The following is a 20,428-nucleotide window of genomic DNA, read 5'->3' on the forward strand; positions in this document are numbered from 1 at the left end:
ACCAAGTAACCCCTGTTACACTAACGAAATAACCTTTATAATAGTTGGCCACACGGTGTGGCTAGCCACATATAAGACTTTGTGTATGCCATGATCATCCATATTAAGATGATTCTGACATTATTTTAAGGACGACTATGACCCGTATCGCGCGTCCGTATGACCGTGTGCCCATGTCATTAGAAATTTTCGCCTACACGACGGTTATATTCCTTGTTTTCTTTTCATATTTATATTTTTCTTCTGTGTAAGTAACAAGTGCAATACAAATTACATACAAATAAAATAAAAGATGTATAAAATTATATATATTGTATACTCTGTGTCAAACTAATTGTTATAACGGATGTGAGAAAGAACAAGTTAATGAATGTAAAATTAACAAGAATAATAGACACATATTTACATGTTTCACCAGCAGCAGTATGTTGACTACGTCCACGGACAGTCGAGAATAATAGTTTTATTGATCTTAGGATTAGGAAAAACAAAATATAGATTTAGAAAATATTTGAGATCAATTACAAAAAATAGATTGATTGTCTCTTAGATTTTACTAATGTTATCTCTCATATCTCAAAGATGAGAAATGCACAAAAGATTCTCAGATTTTTGAATAATTACTCAACTTAACTGATTCGGCTATGAGTACCCTAAAGGATATGTATAGAATTCTCCAAAATAGAAACTGATTTGGGCCAAAGCCCAATCAATAACCACACGACCGTGTACCTTGACCCACACGACCGTGTGACATGTCTAATAGTAGCGGAACAACACGACCATGTACCATGAACCACATGGTAGTGTATATTGAAGAGTACATATATATATATATATATATATATATATATATATATATATATATATATATATATATATATATATATATATATATATATATTGGTGTTTAGTGAGCCACAAGCTAGGGCGGGAGTGAGATCCCAGGATCTTCTGGAACCGGGAGGGAAGCTCTAACCACTTGAGTTATCCCTCACTCTATAATGAAATTATGTATTATAATAAAATTTGTTACTACTCTCTATGTCCCAATATTTTTACCCCAATAACTAACATTTGGCTCAAATTTAATAAGTTTGACCATAAATTATTATTAATCTATATAATAGATAATATAGTTATGTAGGATTTGTTGAATTAATCTAATTGTGTATTTTATTAAAAATAAATTTTTATAATTTTTACGCTTATAAAAATGGAGATATACATATTTTAACATGTGTCTTGAAAATAGTGAAAAGTAAAATGGGGCAAAAAATTAGGGTTGGACAAATGGAGTAATACTCTACTAAAAATCTATAGTCAAAATTACTATATGAATAGTGAAAAAAAGTCCTTACATATTACTCATTTTGACATATTTTATTCAGCTTAATTTCAGTTCAGTTCAGTTCAGTTTATTTCAGTTCAATTCAACTCAAATTAGTTCATTTTAGTTCAATTAAGTTCTTAATTTTCTTCAGCCCCAATCAATCCAGTTCAGTTATTTTCAATAAATCGGAACAGGCCCAGTGAAAAATCTCATTGATAGATCATCTTTCATCTATTATTCAACAAACTAGACAATTCTGATGTATTGTATAGGAGTTTATTATTTGGAAATTGTATTATAGGTTCATTCAATTTACGTTTCTTTGAAAATTCTGCAACAGTTATCTTTAAAAATAACTATCACTATTCCCATTTTTTTTGGACGGTCAAACTAATTAATAATATTTTTGTTTTTTTACTTATTTTTGGAACATCATTATTTTTAATTTATGTAATTTTGTAAAAATTAAGATTAATCTGCGTGGCTGGCCATATTGTGTGGTTAGGGTTACCAAGTTAATTGGTTAGGGGTTACTTGAGTAATTACTCGAGTTACTCCGAACTGAGTAACCCCGGCCTCAAGTAACTCATGACCGATTAACTCGAATAATCCCTGACCTAGTAACCTTGACCGAAACCTAACCCCTAACAGAGTCACTTGAGTAACCCTTTGACCAAACTCCTTAAATAATCCCTGACCAAGTAACTCAAATAACCCCTAATCGAGTAACTCAATTAACCATGGTCATACGGTTTGACTAGCCACATATTAAAATTTGTATTATGGATGATATCATCCCTTTTGTTTCCATCCATGTATTGTTAGAAAAGAATCGGTGGAATTTAAACTGAATGTGACGCAGAAAAAACCATCAAACCTATCTTATATTCTTCTTATCCCCCAAAGGCAGTTAGCACTTTTTATCAAAGCTAATAAACCTCGCCTCAATCATTGAAAATTGACGAATTGATTAGACTAAAGCAAAATGTAAAAGGTCATGCTTTTCTTTTCTTTTTTTTGTTTTTTTGTTTTTTTTTTTTTAAGGGATTAAAGGTCATCATGTGTTTAGATGTACATCAAGTCATCAAGGGTAACTTTTATTGCTAAAGCATAAATACTTTGTTACTTTTATTTATATCAAGGTAACTTTTATTCATATTAGATTAATTTTTAGCTCATTTTAAAGTAATTTTATGATAAACTGGTATGTGTCACACCCGCACAATTGTCCACTATACAAGTTAAAGGAGGTTTTACCTCAAAACCATATGACAATGAGGGAATTAACCCCTTAGCCTTATAAAGTGGATATACTTCCTAATACTTATACACTCATTTAATATGGGACAACACACCACTCACATGTAGGTTTTCTCTTGGGCTCAACACTCCCCCTAACATGTGAGTTGTCCATAATAATGGCCCAGATCACAACACAGCCTAACCTGGCTTTGATACCATGATAAACGGGTTTGGGTCACACCCGTTACAACTGTCCACTATACAAGTCCAAGGAGGTTACACCTCAAAACCATATGACAATGAGGGGATTAGCCCCTTAGCCTTATAAAGTGGACACAACTTTCTTGTTTTTTCAATGTGGGATACACTTTCCAACACTTATACACTCAAATAATGTAGGACAACACACCACTCACATGTGGGTTTTATCTTGGACTCAACACTTTATAACGGATATACAATATTTTATAATACATTCGATTTATTTTTAAGTTTGTTTTGATGGGTGAGTGTAAATTATGGATAACATTCGGAGGTGTATGTATATTCCGTAAAAGTTTGGAAAGGTGTAAGCTAAATGTAGGTAATAATGTAAGAAAAAGTGAGCAAAAAATATGTAAATATATATATGGTGAGGTAAGAGGAGTAAGGTAATAAAGTTTCTGCCAAAAACAAGATCTAAAATAATAGAGTTGAAAGCTTTCAAAAACAAGTAAAGACATAAAGTATTAAGAAAATTCGAATTTTCCTTAACTAAAAATTTTATACTCGTAATATGAAGTATGTCTCAACCTTGTATTTTATTGAAAAAAAGATCATCCGAATATTTTTAAGAATAATAATTTACACAAAATTTTAAATAAAACGGATGTTCAGTAAATTACTGAACATCCGTTATAAAGTGACAATAAAATACGCAAAAGTTACACTAAAAACGCATAAAAGTTACCTTGATATATATGAGTTATTTATGCTTTATTGACAAATTTGACAAAAGTGATACTAAATTTGACAAAAGTGACACTAAATCTGACAAAAGTGTACCCGATGTACAGTAGATTACTGAAAACCGGGTGTATACAAAAGTTTTCCAATAATTTATTAGTAGATAACATAACATAATATAAAGTTAAATTTTATACATAGCTTAGATTATAATTGAGACAAACTTAGGGTCTGTTCACATTTACTTAATTTCAGTTCAGTTCAGCTCCAATCAATTCAGTTCAGTTCAGTTCAGCTCTTAATTTTCCTCTCACATAAAATCTTCATTTCAGCTCAATTCATTTCAGTTCAGCTCCAATCAGTTCAGTTCAGTTCAGTTAAGCTCAATTCAGTAAATATGAACAGGCCCTTAAGATAGAGAGAAATCCGAACATAACAGAAGAATATAAAGTCTCGCCATCCATTCTAACGTACAAATTTTTGTTTTTAATTTGGAAGGTTGGAAGCTATTTGGATGTTATTTAAAAATAAAAATAAGGGAATTGATTAGATTTTGAGAATTTTAGGTTTAAAAGTTTATGATTAAAAAGAAAAAAAAAAAAGAAAAAAGAAAAAACTATTAAATTATTACACATACAGTAGAAGTCTTGTAATCAATAGTTGAAAATCAAATAATGTTAAACTACTAATTAATGCAGTCAGTTATCATCTGATAAATCATTCCATAAATGTCAAACAAGGCATTAAACATCCGATGATTGTTATCCATAACTCCGTGCTATATATACATAACAGTTATGCATTTTAAGTATCACAATTCGCAAGTAACCTTTTTTAAGCAAGCAAATTCCCCTAAAAAATGTTGAGAGTTACAACTATCTTTGTTCTTGCTTTTTTTTGCTTTGTTTTGTTTGCTAATGGAGCGTCACCGATAGTACCTTGTCACTTCATTTTCGGTGACTCGTTATCGGATGCTGGTAACAACAATGAGCTCAGAACAATGGCTAAAGCAAATTATCCGCCGTATGGAGTTGATTTTCCTAGCGGACCTGAAAGGTTTACCAATGGCCGCACTATTGTAGACTTTATCAGTAAGTAAACACTAGCATTCATTTCTTTGATCCTTATATTACTCTAATGTAAATATGTAATTACACGAAGACTTGTTTGTTTTGATAGAAAACATATTTCGTAAATAGTTTTTTTCAAAAGAAAACAAAGTTCAATAGAAAACATGATTATGGAAGCTAGGGATTTTACTTTGTTTATTTGATTTTAGGAAAACTAATGGAGAAAATGAAAAATTGAAGTAAAAGGGAGGGGAATGATATGATAGAGGATAGAAATAGAGAAGTGAAAAGTAAAGAAGAATTTGTGGCATACTTTCTTTATAAAATGAAAATATTTTTGTTGAAACCCATTGTAGTCCACTTATGAGTGTCCCGTATTGGAGAAAGAGGAGAGATGGTTTCACTTTATAAGGTAGAGCAGTACCTCCTACTATTGTCAATTGGTTTTAGTATGGAAGCTCCAAAGCCTTGTTTGTGGCCCAAACTCTCCTCCTCCTTGTTCGGGTTGCCCAGGCCCATTTCATATTGTTTCGGAATTTAACATGGTATCAGAGCCTGGGTTGCGGGTCTCTTCTAAACTGGGTATTTAATCGCTACTGGATAAGGATTTACCTTCACAGGATGTCCAGCCCCTAAGAAGATTATTGATCTGGCCTTATCCAGTTAGCTCTGAAGTTTTAAGGACACTCATAAGTGAGGGGGAGTGTTGAAACCCATTGTATTCCACTTATGAGTGTCCCACATTGGAGAACCCATTTTATATTGTTTCGGAATTTAACAATTTTCCACCAAAACACACAGACTAATTAAATGAATTGTTTTTTTTTTTTTTCCTAATTTTAATGTGTTTATTCAACAGCTCAATTCTTGGGGTTCCCGAATTTAATAAAACCATACAGCAATCATACAGATCAAGATATATTAAGTGGCATTAATTTTGCATCAGAAGCTGGTGGAATTCTCATGGAAACTGGATCAAACTTGGTATGAATATTTTTATTGATTTCTAAATGCTTTAATTTATTTTAAATGGTTTAATTTATTCTAGCTTGTTTTTGAGTTTTTCTCCGTATTATATTGAATAAAAAGGTAAACTAGTAGACTAGTAGTACTCCTTTTGTTTATCTAAGTTGTTTAATATATATATATATATATATATATATATATATATAAAATGTTGATGCAATCTAATATTTTATCAATAAATACAGTCAATAAGTCAAAACACAACAACTGTAATTTTTTTTTTTTTTTTTTTTATAGAATAGGGAGGGGGTGAATTCATTAAATAATAATCGTCATTCGACATTTACAATCTTCCCTTAAAAGATCTCAATTCTCAATACAAGAATTAAACACCCTTAAACTAATGGCATCGCTTCTAAACTGATCCTGGGTAATTTTAGATGTCTTTGCATTGTTTTTAACGAAGCTCCATTGATGTATAGTCGCAAAAGTGATAAAACTTGATTGGTCATCAAGATCTGCATATTTGCAAGACAAATCTTCTAAATCTACACCCCTATACCAACATACCCGCAATTCCACAAATTTACTAGACGAATTTTCCAAATTTGTATTCTGTACACGCTAAAAACAAACAAACAAATAATACTAAACCCTACATGGAGGGACTGACTATAATCATCATATTGTTGGTGATCTTTATTGACTAAAGACGTTAAAATAAAGGAGCACTTGGGGCTTACCATCGATAAAAATCGATGGCTAGGTTTGAAGAGAGAGAACAAGAAAAATTTTAGGGTTTTTTGAAGAGAGAGAAATACAATAACTGTAATCTTGTTTGATGATTTGTCTCCATTTGTAATTTACGAATATTAACTTTTATAATAATCTATATATTAATTTCAGAGTTTGTTTTTTCAACTTTCATTCAAAATATTTCAAACTCCCATCCTTGTAATTCTAGATTTCTAGCCCATTAATGTACTACCTTCGCTTCGCATTACTCGCAACAAAGGGATATTAATTGTGAGACATGAAAATATTTCTTTGTTGCGAGTAATGTGAAGCAGAGGTAGTATCTTTTTTTTTTTTAAATTCATTTTTAACACATTCTTCATAAAAGAGGTAAGCCTAGGTAACAGCCTGTTTTTACAAGTGCTAGCTATTTTTGTATTTAGCATATGTTTTCTCTGCCATTTCAGGGTGATCGAATGTGGATGGATCGACAATTACAAAATTATATGATGATAATCTCAAGGCTTCAATCAAAGGTTCAAGGTCCAGTAGCAAACTACTTAAACAAGTGCTTGTACACTGTTAATATTGGTAGTGATGACTACATCAACAATTACTTCATGCCACAATTGTTTCCTTCTAAGAGGCTCTTCACACCTGACCAATTTGCCAATCTACTCATTGATCGATATCGAGCACAATTACAGGTATTTTATTTGTTTCTAGCTACTCCTCGCTTATCCTATCCAAAAATCCAAACTGAATTTAAAGAAACAACAAAATGGTTCAAAAAACTAGCTAAAGCATTCAAAAACTATAATTAAATATTCATAGAATATAGTCATTTAATATGGACAAATGGTATAAGGATTGTACCTTGGAGGTTTTATCCCCACTAGGCCACTAGTGACACTTTGAGGGTGGGTATCCCTTACCTTTCACCCCTCACTCCTAAAGTTTCTGACCCGGAAAAACCAGAACAAAAAACCGTGAGGGTAGAGGTAAGGTATGGACCTTTCTCCTTACCTTTAAAAATAAAAAATAAATAAAAATTAAAAAAAACTTACACCGACTATATTGCATACTTCCTTCGATTCTTTATAGTTGTAACATTTCCCTAAAATGAAAATGTCACAATACTTGCAACACCATAAAAGAAAGGTTTTTATGGTAAAAATTGTACTTCGTACTATTACCTTTAATTAAAACACATGGCTCACTTGATTATACTCCTAAGAACCTTTTAACTCCATTTTAAGTGTATTATAACAAGCGAGGTCCACTTTTCTTAAATACCATGATAAAGTGTGTGTTACAACTATAAAGAAATGGAGGAAGTATAAGTTATAACAACTAATTTTAAGGTCCCATATTATAACCATTTTTGACCGATTCTCCCAAAAAAATGTGGTTGAAGGAAAGTGTATGAGTAATTGTTTTTAAAAAAGTGTATGAGTAATTGAGTAGTGTACAAACCCTTATAGTGCTAGTATGAAACAACGGGAAAAGTATGTGCTTATAGTATACGTAGTAATAATTTTAACTATTTATTCTATTATACGGAGTATTTAATAAACAAAAAAAATTGTGTTAAGACATATTTTTATCATGTTTATTGTGTGAAGGTACTGTATAATTCAGGAGCAAGGAAGTTTGCCATATTTGGTTTAGGTCAAATAGGTTGCACTCCAGCTGAAAAGGCTAGATTTAATACATCAACACTACAATGTGTACAAGAAATCAACGTCGCAGTCCAGCTTTTCAATAAGAATCTTGTTACACTTATCGACTCCTTCAATGCAAATCTCGTTGGGGCCAAATTTACATTCATTGATTTCTTTGCCATCCAAACCTTAAATCCTCTTCCTCCTGGTAGGTCGACGAGGCAATTAATGAATTTTTATTTAAGATCTACGTACTATATCTATATACTAGATTGTTCCCGTGCTAATATACATACGTGTTAAACAACTATTGCAGGTGTTATCACAAACTCGACTTGTTGCCAAGTGAGGACTAGTGATTTCCAATGTGTGCCATTTAGTCAGCCTTGCGCGATTCGTACCCTATATTCATTCTACGACGGACTTCATCCAACTGAAATTCTGAATGAACTGATTGCAACAATTTCATATAGTACTCCGGTTCCTGTGTTTGTTCATCCGATGAGTATCAGTCAGTTAGCTATCAGTCAGCTTAGGGCATTATACTGATACGTACCAAAATTGGCTCTTGGTATTTAGAATAAATAAATGTGATTTAAATCACGTAATTTGCAAATGTGTATTTCTTTTTTATGCTGCAAATAAAATTGAGCTAGTAACGATCAATTGACAATGGTCCGTTTGAATTGAAACATTTGCTTTTATTAAGATCATTTTCCAACCGTCCCAGCGTCCCTATTGTACAGGGGCTCATGTTTAGTGAAAAGCAATAGCGAAAGGCACAATTATTCTTATGTTTCAATAAGTTTTAGCTATGTCGGATAGCTGCATCATACCCTAAAAAATGAAATTGAACATTTAGTAAAAGAAATTAAAACACGTAAAAAAAAAAAAAATATGTAAAAAAAACTGAACACTACGGAGTAGTATTAAAAAGTGAATATGTTAAAAACAAGAACTTTTTGTGAGAAACTACCTAATAAAACAAAAATTTTGTGATAAATATTGTAAAATACTACCTAATAATAGGTAAAATGCTATAAGATACTACCTTTGACCTTATTTTCACCGTTGACTTAATTTTATGATGTTGATTTACCTTAACACACTCCTCGAAACGACCGTGAGGATTGGTTTTCAAGGTGGTAAGGTTATATTCGGGGTGGTTGGAGGACATTTCGAGTTGGTGAGGGTACATTTAGTGCTTCGGGATGGTAGTTTTTAGGGTTAGAGGTGGTGATTTTGGGTTGAAAGATGGTTTAGCTTTGGTGGAGGCGATTACAAGCAAGTTGTGTTAATTTTGGGGACGAAAGCGGTGGTTTTGAGAATGTTTTGAGGTTGGTCAATGGTGGAATCTAGTATAAGTAGTATTTTACAACACTTACCTTTTCTTCAATAGTTTTTTATTACAACATTTTACCATTATTAGGTAGTTTGTTACAACATTTTTTTTATTACGTAATTTCTCACAAAATTTGGGTTCTATCGGATAGTTTTTGACAAAAAGTCATAAAAACAATCATAGAATTGCTTGACCACGACCTTAAAAATGAGCATCTTGTACAAAAAAAAAATGATGAACACTTAAAAATGAAATTTTAATAATAAAAAATAAACACGTAAATAAAGTGAACATTTAGCAATAAAATGTGAACACATCAAAAAATATATGAACATCTATATCTATACTAATATATTAAAAGGCGTTCCTAAGAACGTCCACGTGTCACGTAAGCTCTCCTCACTACACCACGTCACCTACTCAACTATTCATTACGCCACGTGGCTCTTCTTCCATTTGTTTTTCATTCCATGTCATGGACTCACAATAATTAAAAAAAAAAAAAAAAAAAAAAAAAAGTTCTCCGCAAGAATTGAACCCACAACCTCTAATTCTTGAACTAAGTATCTTACCACCAAGCTAGGTAATTTTTTATGCAATCATTTGAATACAAAAAATTAATATGTAGCAAATGACTATATAAACAACAAATTTAATTGCAAGAAAATTAAATCATACATTACAATGTATATAAATGTTCAATTCCATGTAATAATCCGGGGCATCGCCCGGATCCAAAAACTATTTAGTATATTAAAAATGCATGAGAACCAAAGCTAAAATGAGAACTATGAACTAATCTAGACCCTTAGATCATGTTAATTGGATGGTCCATATGCTTCCCGTGTCATTAAGGACATTTTTGTAATATTTCAACTTTTCAAAGTAATTTCCAGTTTCATTTCTAAAAGGTAAATGATAGTAAGGGTAAATGAAGTCAGTCATAAAATAAAATAAAATTGACTTAAAAGTTTAAAAAATTGGGAAAAAAAGTTAAGAAATTACAAATATGCCATTAATGAAAGCGGATGAATTGTAAGCCATCAAATTGGTTTCTAGTTCTCATTATACACCTTGATTCTCACATGATCTTAAAATAAATAAATATATATATATATATTATATATATTATATATAAATATTATATATTATATATATATATATATATTATATATTATATATATTATATTATATTATATATATATATATATATATTATATATTATATTATATGTGTGTGTGTGCATCCCATATCATAAATCCAAGTAATTAACATTAATTAGAGGTGTCAAATCGGTTACCCAGATGGAGTTTGGGTAACCCACAATGGGTAGGGGTGTTTGGATAGAGTAATGATAGGTTATTTTATCCTATCAAATCAAATCAAGTCAGATCAAGCTTAATTGTATTCGAGTCAAAGGTGGGTCTAAGTTTGGTCAGGTATAAATCGAATTCGGGTCGAGTCATATTGAGTTAAGGTGAGCTTAGAGTCGGATTTAATTGGGTTTATTTGAGTCAAAATGGATTTGATAGACATTGGAGCAGGTCAATTCGGATTCAGTTAGATTTCAGTTCAAATCAATTTAGTTTTGATTAGATCTTAGTTTGAAACAATCATATGTAATATTAAACTCATTATTAAGTTTTTATTTATTTATTTATTTTACACAAGTATATAAATTATCTTCCACTCCTATCAACCCTATTTAACAAGCGTTTTAGAATTTCTCTCTTCTACTCAAGATTATGTATAACCCTCATGAACTACAATTTATATTTAAAATCCCTCTTTGGTCTCCACTATAATCAATAAGTCGATAACTAATTAACTAATAATTTTTGGGTCGACCTTAATGGGGTCGTGGGTAGTTTTGGATAGGGTTGATTAAGGGTCGGGTAAATGAGGTATTTCTTGGGTGTAAATGGTTTCAGGTAGATTTTTTTTGAGTTAAATTGAATTTAGTTCTTGTATTATTGGGTTTTATTGGTTTCGAATAAACAATGAGTCGATACTAAGTTGGGTTCGGATGGTAAATTACCGGGTAAATTGATTTCAAGTTAAGTTCGAGAAGATTCCAAATCAGATTTGAATGAAAAAATTTCGGATTCAACCAGTTCGAAAACAATTCGATTTCAAATAAACCTTTCGGGTCGGGTAAGTTTTTCACCAACCCTATATATGCTCTCTCAATAATTGGCTACAATTTATAGCTTGTAGTTGTAGTAGCTTACGAAAAATAGAAAATATAAAAGAATATAAAATATAAAAACTTAAATACAATACACATGTCACATTATTGGTGGAGCTTTATTTTCAATCAAGCACGTAACATGTTTAATTTTGGCTATAATAGTTTGAAAGAGACACTTTTTCTCTCTCCCCGGTGGGAATAAGCTGGTAGCTAGAGAATTAAATTAATATAGCATGCAGGTCCTTATAAGCAACAATTGGAGTCTCTAATGGTATATATGGTAAGCTACCATGCCACATCAATTTTCAAGATACTGCAATTTTTAGTTTACAAAGTTTTCAGTGAGCTACAAGCCTACAATGTTGTAGTTTGGAAAAAAAATTAACTTTTTTTTTTGGTTGTACACATATGTCACGATATGAGTGGAGTTTCATTGTCTCTTTTTTCAATTAAGCATGTAACATATTTGGGCTATAGATAGTAGCTTGTAAAATTACAAGATACTCAGTTTTTTCGTTCTTTAATGGTAAGTATATAGATATGCATTTTATATATTTATTACAAGCAAATCATAAAATTAATCATTGGAGATGCTCTTAAATATAGTCTTTCTTCCTCTCCTCTTTTCTTCAACACATAATTACGTGTTACTATCTATGTTTAATTATAATTGACAAAATTTGACTTTTTCAATATTAATATACTAATTTTGACTATATTTCTTACAATTAAATTTCATTTTAAAAAAATTTATCATGTTAAATTTTGTTAAATGGGTATTAGTATATAGTTTCATAATTGCTTAAGATTTATTATTTTTTTTTCTATTTTCACTTATACTGAATTATTAAACTAGTGTGTGTCCCGGGCGATGCCCCAAATTGCTAGTTGTGTATTTCTTCAATTTAACAATTATGTTCAATTGTCTGTATAGTTAGTGTATGTGTGTAGCGGTTCGGGCAGTACCGCGGATGTCAATTTTTTTACCTTGTATGTATGTATGTGTATTCTAATCGTGTGAAAAATAAATGAATTATATTACCTCTAATTTACATAATAGATATGTGAAATTTGAAACATTAGTAAAAGTTGGTTGAGATGGTAAATGTATTACATTTATGTATCAGAGGTTATAGGTTTGAATCTAGCTCAAAGTAATTTTATTTTGATAAATAAAGTGGCAAACTTACGTGGCGTTGTGACATGACTCGTATACTTTGAATAGTGCTACGTTGCACTATTAATTTGAAAGGAACACCTTTTAATATATAGTTAGATAGATTGAATGGTCAATTTTTTTTTTTTTTTTTTTTTTTTTGTGACATTGAATGGTCAAATTAGATCATAGGCAATTGTGTCAAATTTGACTGTGTCGGTTAATTTCCCACCGAAATATTTTTATTTTTATTTTTCCAAATCTTCTGTAATTAGATTCTTTTCAATGACCAAAATATTTTTTCCAAGTTTATTTCATATTTTTTTTATACCTTTATATTAGTCATTTGCAAAGATTTTTAATAAGTTAATGTAATAAAATGATACTCCGTATTGATTATTTTTATATTATTATACTTTCCATTTTATGATTAACTAGTAACACAAAAAAAAGTTATCAATTTAAAAAAATAAATTGCGGAAGCTAGATCATAACCTAAAGCTCTGATACCATGTTAGATACTGTAAACTCTTTGGGTTGGAGTGTATTCCATTGAATAATATATATAGGGTTACAATAGGAGCCCTAAACACGTTAGGTAAATTCACAAGATAATTCCAGAATATTTACAAAAATATATCCTTCTATACAAAATAATATCTAGAATATTTATCATATTCTATCAGTTAGGATTAGGTATATGTTAAACAGCCTTGATTACCTACCCCCAAAATAAAAAAGTTCACTCAACCTCATGATAGTTGTCAACCATCTAATTGTCTAAATTAATGTCAATCAAAATCTTACAGTTCGATGATAGTTGTCCTTTTTTCTCTCTCTAACTTTTTTGTGTGGACATAAAATTATGGAGAATAATTTAAATCTTTTATAAACAAAATCTTAACATGCCTTTTTTTTTTTTGAAACAAAATCTTAACATGCCTTAATGTATCAGAAGTTTATTATGCATATACATGTTGTTAATTGCTAGATTGAAAATTTTCTCAATATAATACAACAAAAATTACCCCAAAAAAATGTGGAGAAGTTTATCCAGTTTCATATTTCTTATGTGCTTAACTTTGGCTAATTGTGAACCAAAAGTGCCATGTTTCTTCATATTTGGAGACTCATACTCAGATGCAGGCAATAATAATGCGCTGTTTTCACTAGCTAAAGCCAATTATCCACCATATGGTGTTGATTTTCCAGGAGGAACTCCCACCGGAAGGTTTACCAATGGTCTCAATTGTGTAGATTATATCGGTAAGTTTACTATATTTATGTTTGATTATAAATATATTATATATGTATAGGAAAATAAAATGTGCATGCTTAATTACAAATAAACTATGCCAATTTTAACTTTTGAGACATTAAATCATAATAATTTCTCTTTTCATTCTTTTTTTTGAGGATTATTTGTGCATGAGCATGGAGGAGAGAATTATTTGCATAAAATGAGAATTAACAACAAATAAAATTAATAATTAAAAAAAAAAACTCCTTTGGCAAGAAAAAAGGGTGAAATGTCACAACATGTTAATTTTTATACCAATTTGTCGCAATTTGTTAACTTTTATACTAATATATCGCCGGTAGCTAACTTTTATACCAATTTGTCAAAACTTGTTAACTTTAATACCAATATGTCGCCGGCGATAACTTTTATACCAATATGTCACAAGGGTGCTAACTTTTATACCAATTTGGCTAATTAGCCTTACAAAGTAATTGATTTTATGGATTTTATTGTGAAGAACTACCTTTTAAATTCCGGATTTTGCGAAAAACAACCTAAAAATAAAATGTTGTAATTAACTACCTTATAAAGTATAAAGTGTTGTAACGTAACACATTTGACTTTTATTTCCCGGCGTTAACCATGTCACTTGACCATTTAATGACTTAATTCCCTCATTCCCCCAAATTAACCCGCTTTACACCAACTCTTTTCCTTAACAATACGATTAATCATATTTTATACTACTTATTTGCAACCCCTTTGATGATTTTATGGGCTAAATTGGTGTAAAGCGAGAAAATTTGGGGGAAAAGGGGGCATGTCATTTCGGTGGAAGGTACTCAATTACAACATTTTCTACTTTATAAGGTAGTTAATTACAATTAAAATAATACGACCTTCATTTCTAATAGATAATGGTACTTTTCATTACGAACGTTGGTTTTTGGTTAGCTCAATAGCTCGTATGTGCCGAAGTTGTATAATGATAATATTTGTCTAAATCGTACTAGTTTTTCTAACCTGATTAGAATTATTAGTCGTGTAAACGCTAATATATATATGTATATAGAATTATTAGCCGTGTAAACGCTAATACACACACACACACACACACATATATACACACACACACATATATTATATATATATATATATATATATATATATATATATATATATATATATATATATATATATATATATATATATATATATATATATACACACACACACACACATATATATATATATATACACACACACACATATTATATATATATATATATATATATATATATATATATATATATATATATATATATATATATATATATATATATATATATATATATATATATATATATATATACACACATATATATATATACATATATATATACACACACATATTATATATACATATATATACACACACACATATATATATATACATATATACACACACACACACACACACATATATATATATATATATATATATATATATATATATATATATATATATATATATATATATATATATATATATATTGTATATATATATATACACACATATATATATATATATATACATATATTTTGATCAATGGTACGCACTCCAAGTTGAGGAGTTTTCCTGAAATCTAACCATAATCTTATTCAATATATGATGTCCTAGGTGGGAAGCATTTAACATCTAAACAAAGGAAATTTGTCAAATAAAGCATTTAAGGTACTCACTTTGACTAGGCCAATTGTAGCCTTTTCAAATAGAGATTGCAAAAATAATAACCTAAAAAGTGCACTATCTTGTCAATTGTTGACACCCATTCCCATTTTCCGGCCTAAATTGTTTATGATTGACGTAAAAATGCAAATTTGTCGTCGTTCTTGGAATTAATTGGGTCGTCCAAAGAACCTTTTTCCAAGTGAGCAAAGAAAGACAACAAAAACCTTTGTTGCCGGAAAATGCATAATTATAAGGAAAATGGTGAGAGATTTGGGACAATTTTTTCGTGTAAAATACTTTTGGTGGATTACTTGGTAAATACTTCGTATTACTTTGTAATCCGTAGTATTCCAATGATTCAAATCGTACTTATATTTTGTGGCATTCCAATGATTCAAATCATATGTACATTTTGAGATGTTTATTGTACAGCCCAATTCTTGGGATTTGGAGGATTCATAGAGCCATATAGAAACAATACGGATCAAGACGCATCAAAGGGTGTAAATTTCGCATCAGGTTCCGCTGGAATTCTCACAGAAACCGCATATCATGTGGTACTGTTTTAACCCCAACTTTTTTTTTTTTTTTTTTTTTTTTTTTTTTGTCTTTTGTCTTTCTTAAAGTGTTGTAGTTTAGCACTATAAAAAGTAAATAATAATAATATAAAAAACGGCATCATTAGATCATCATAATCAGATGATCAAGCTGTAACTCATTAGTAGCATTTTCATAATTTTGCAATTTTTTTTAAAGTAAAAAATTGAAAATCAAGCACTAACTTGTTTTGTTCAACTTAATTTCAGTTCACTTCAATTTCTAATTTCCAACTCTCATAAACAATTCATTTCAGCTCAATTCAGTTCAGATCAGTTGTTTTCAGTAACTAATAACAGGCCTAAAGTAAAGTTGCAATTACATAATTTTTTGTAATTAGGGTTGTTCGCGGTGCGATTTGGATCCTAAGCAACACCAAACCGCAATTTGCATTTTTTTTCAAAACCACACTAAACCACACTTATAACCAAACGCACCGCAAAATGCGATTTGCGATTTAATGACATTTAAAAAAAAAAATTATATGTTTTATTTAAAAAAAAACTTTTAATTTATTTTGTAATTATAAACCTATAATTTGAATATTAAACTTTTTTTAACCTTGAATTACTTTTTTTGTTTTTGAGAGAACACCTTCAATTACTAAATAGTCAAAGATTACATCATACTTTTAAGTTCTTTTATTTTATTTTTTTTTTTAAAAAAAAAATGGTTTAATTAACAGTGTAAACCTACCGTATCAAAGTGCAGTTTGGTCTAAATAATTTGAAAACCGCATCAAACCGCAAAACCACGATTCGGTCATTTTCGAAAACCACACCACATATTTGAAACTGCAAACGCACTCTGAACAACCCTATGTGTAATGTTGTTTACTTTAATTTACATTTAAATGACAAATTGGCTTACAATTCTTAAATTAGAGTAGCTTATTAGCCTTCAAATTTTTTCACCTTTAAACATGAAAAATTCCTAACAATGTTTCACAATTAAACTTCAATAATTGTTTGTTTGTTTTTTTTTTTTTTTTTGTGACAAGAATTAAACTTCAGCAATTTCTTTTTTGGATAAGAAAAAAACTTCAGTAATGAGAAAGCCTAGGCATATAAATAAAACTTTGCGAATATGAGAAGTATTGAAAGAAACTAAAAATAAAAGTAAATCGTTCACCATTTTCAGGGTGATCGAGTGTGGATGGATCGACAATTAGAAAATTACAAGACGGTAATCACAAAGCTTGAATCGAAGGTTAATGGATCAATTGGCAATTACTTAAACAAGTGTTTGTACAGTGTTAATATTGGCACTAATGACTACATAAATAACTACTTCTTGCCAGTACTCTATCCTTTTTCCATATTCTACTCTCCTGATGAATATTCTTCAATGCTCATTGCTCGATATACAGCACAGTTACAGGTTTAGCTTTCTTCTTCTTCTTCATCTTCTTTTCTTAATTTGATATAATTAATTGTAGGAAATTTTGACAATTACCACCTTCTGTTATATCCATTTTAGCAATTAACACCTTCTATTTTTTTTTTTTTTTTGAAAATAGTACCATCTTCTATTTTCAAAAACATCAAAAGTTATCACCTTCTTGCCCCCCAACTAACACGTGACGTCATTTTGGGCCCATTCTTTCTCTTCCATCCCTATTTTTCTTGCCCCCCAACTAACACGTGACGTCATTTTGGGCCCATTCTTTCTCTTCCATCCCTATTTCCCTCACATTTTTCATTCTTATTTGGATTATCTCTCCCCTTTCACATTTTTCCCCCAAACCACCAATAATTGTTCGTCAATTTTGATTTGGAGGTGTGAATTGAAGTGTTTTTGATTGTTTGGGGGAAAAAAGTGAAAGGGGGGATGATAATCGAGTTAGGAATGAGAAATGTGAGGGAAATAGGGAGGAGAGGAAAAGAATAAGCCCAAAATAACGTCATGTGGTAGTTGGGAGGCAAAAAAGAGGTAACTTTTAATGTTTTTGAAAAAAAATGGTAATTTTCAAAAAAAAAAAAAAAAAAAAATAGAAGATGGTAATTGCTAAAATGGACATAACAGAATGTGGTAATTGTCAAATTCCTTAATTGTATGTATGAATGATTAAATATATAGCAAAATCACACGTAAATTAATGTATTAATATTATATTTAACACTTTTAAAAGAAATATCCTGTACTAATTTTGTGTGTGCCATTTTTTGTGGGTGATTTATTGTTGATAGGCCCTATATGATTCCGGAGCACGAAAGATAGCAGTTTATGGTCTGGGCCCATTAGGCTGCCTTCCATTTGAAGTCACAAAAAGTTTTGCAACTGCATGTGTATTAGAAAAGAACCAAGCTGTACAACTTTTTAATACCAAGCTTGTATCACTTGTGGATCAATTCAATACAAAGCTTCATGGGGCCAAATTTACATTCATTGATACCTTTGCCATCTTAAACTTAACTGCTCTTCCGGGTAGGTTGTCGATTATCATATACTCTCTTTGTTTCTATTCGTTTTACTTTCAACTTAAACTTCTCTATCTTATAAAAAGTAATATTGAAATAAAAAGAAATAATGAAGGAATGAAGAGCGTAAAAAGTGTGTAGCTTTAATTAGTTATTTTAACTTATTTTGCACCTTGTTACAATAAATGGAAGTAAAAAAAGAAACAAACTTTTGTTGATTATATCAAATTAAACTACAAAATTGGCAAATTAATTACGACTTAATTTTGTGTAAAACTGATTTTTCATCATTATATTTGAATTTTTATTTTCCCCTTACATTGTACTTCGTATGATTTAACTACTAAACTACTATATATATGTAATTCATGTAAATAATTAAACTAAATTTTACTTTGGAGTACTAGTTGAAACTTTTTTCATTTACTTATAAAAATGACTTCAATGATTAAGGCTATGTTCACATTTACTGAGCTGAACTGAATTGAATTGATTGGAGTTGAATTGATCTGAACTAAGCTAAAATGAATATTTTATGAGAGAAGGAAATTAGAAGTTGAACTGAATTGAACTGATTAAAGCTAAACTGAACTAAATTGAACTAAACTGATTAGAGCTAAACTGAACTAAATTGAACAGAACTTATTAGAGTTGAACTAAACTGAACTAATATTAAGCTGAAGTGAATACGCCCTAAGATTAATCTATAAGTAACATTTGTTGTCCTTTTTAAAAAATATATTTTTATATGTTATATTCATGAAAAAATATTGCAGGTTTGATCATGAATTCAACTTGTTGCGAAATAGTAACCATTAGTAATCTGTGTAAGTCATCCACTCCACCATGCCCAAATAGGAAGTTGTATGCATATATGGACGGAATTCATCCAACTCAAGTTGTAAATCAGCAAATTGCAATATCTTCATATAGCTCTCAAGATCCCTTATTTGTGCATCCTATCAATATTAGTCGATTGATTACCAATTAGCACCAAGATTTATTGTCCATAATTGTTCTTTATTAAAGATAATGTCAAACTTGTATATTGACATTACTCTTGTGATATACATTATACTGGTATATACTGTATCTTCCTAGTATAGCTATAAGATAACTTCAAGCCCAAAGGACTCTCGTATGAGGGGATGTGGTAGAGTATATATAAACCAATCTTGGGATTCAACCACCGGGTTAAACTTTTGATTGAGTTGGTCTTTTAACATTCTCATCTTGTTATCTCCATTTTAGCTGATTGTAATATTTGTACTTGTTCAAAATATAGTTGATAGAATAATAAAAAGAATTGTACCTCTCTTTATGTTCAAAACGTTCTTATCAATGGCAATTGTCAATTGATCAAATTTTGTGATATTTGTTTATTTCAATTTATCAACCATTATCTTATTTATTATTTGACTTAACCAATCCTTACCTTATCTTATTGAACATTACTTTTAGACCTTATTATATATTCATATCACTGATATCAGTACTTAATAAAACATATTACTCTTTATTTTATCTTATCTAAACTTATCTTGGTGTCTTCAAATTTGACATAATTCAACTTTGTGATTGGTAACATGCGTTGTGTGGTTTAGTTAATTAACTGGTTTGGCTATTTGATTAATATAAGGGTTTTGCTATACATAGCCCTAAGGGCTATGCATAAGAATCAACAATTTCATATCATTAATTGTATTTTTCTTTTTTCAATGGAATCTTATACGGAGTAGTATTATTAATCTAGAACTAATCCATCCAAAAATGTAATTAATACTTTTCTAGT

At 30.0% G+C, this 20,428-nt stretch overlaps 2 protein-coding genes across 2 annotated transcripts; both read left to right on the forward strand.

The window, feature by feature from the left end:
• Positions 1–4,350: 4,350 nt before the first annotated feature.
• LOC145612422 (GDSL esterase/lipase At4g18970-like) lies at positions 4,351–8,682 on the forward strand. The gene is made up of 5 exons (XM_081667796.1): positions 4,351–4,611; positions 5,450–5,574; positions 6,759–6,998; positions 7,917–8,163; positions 8,272–8,682. Exons 1-5 carry the CDS (start codon positions 4,380–4,382, stop codon positions 8,502–8,504), a joined length of 1,077 nt encoding a protein of 358 aa, XP_081523922.1. The 5' UTR covers positions 4,351–4,379; the 3' UTR covers positions 8,505–8,682.
• Positions 8,683–12,371: 3,689 nt separating this feature from the next.
• LOC145611148 (GDSL esterase/lipase At4g18970-like) lies at positions 12,372–19,894 on the forward strand. The gene is made up of 5 exons (XM_081666426.1): positions 12,372–13,910; positions 16,052–16,176; positions 17,357–17,596; positions 18,406–18,643; positions 19,413–19,894. The coding sequence occupies exons 1-5, from the start codon at positions 13,682–13,684 to the stop codon at positions 19,625–19,627; spliced, it is 1,047 nt and encodes a 348-aa protein (XP_081522552.1). The 5' UTR covers positions 12,372–13,681; the 3' UTR covers positions 19,628–19,894.
• The last annotated feature ends 534 nt before the right edge of the window (positions 19,895–20,428 follow it).

Source organism: Chenopodium album, chromosome 24 (assembly GCF_948465745.1).
Source record: "Chenopodium album chromosome 24, dcCheAlbu1.1, whole genome shotgun sequence".
NCBI lineage: Eukaryota > Viridiplantae > Streptophyta > Magnoliopsida > Caryophyllales > Amaranthaceae > Chenopodium > Chenopodium album.

Bases quoted from the DNA above. Each gene is read 5' to 3' on its own strand.
- LOC145612422 (XM_081667796.1), top strand. From the start codon at position 4,380: ATGTTGAGAGTTACAACTATCTTTGTTCTTGCTTTTTTTTGCTTTGTT. The intron at 4,612-5,449 runs GTAAGTAAACAC...TTTATTCAACAG, and splicing joins CACTATTGTAGACTTTATCA to CTCAATTCTTGGGGTTCCCG. The intron at 8,164-8,271 runs GTAGGTCGACGA...CAACTATTGCAG, and splicing joins CTTAAATCCTCTTCCTCCTG to GTGTTATCACAAACTCGACT.
- LOC145611148 (XM_081666426.1), top strand. From the start codon at position 13,682: ATGTGGAGAAGTTTATCCAGTTTCATATTTCTTATGTGCTTAACTTTG. The intron at 16,177-17,356 runs GTACTGTTTTAA...CACCATTTTCAG, and splicing joins CAGAAACCGCATATCATGTG to GGTGATCGAGTGTGGATGGA. The intron at 17,597-18,405 runs GTTTAGCTTTCT...TATTGTTGATAG, and splicing joins GATATACAGCACAGTTACAG to GCCCTATATGATTCCGGAGC.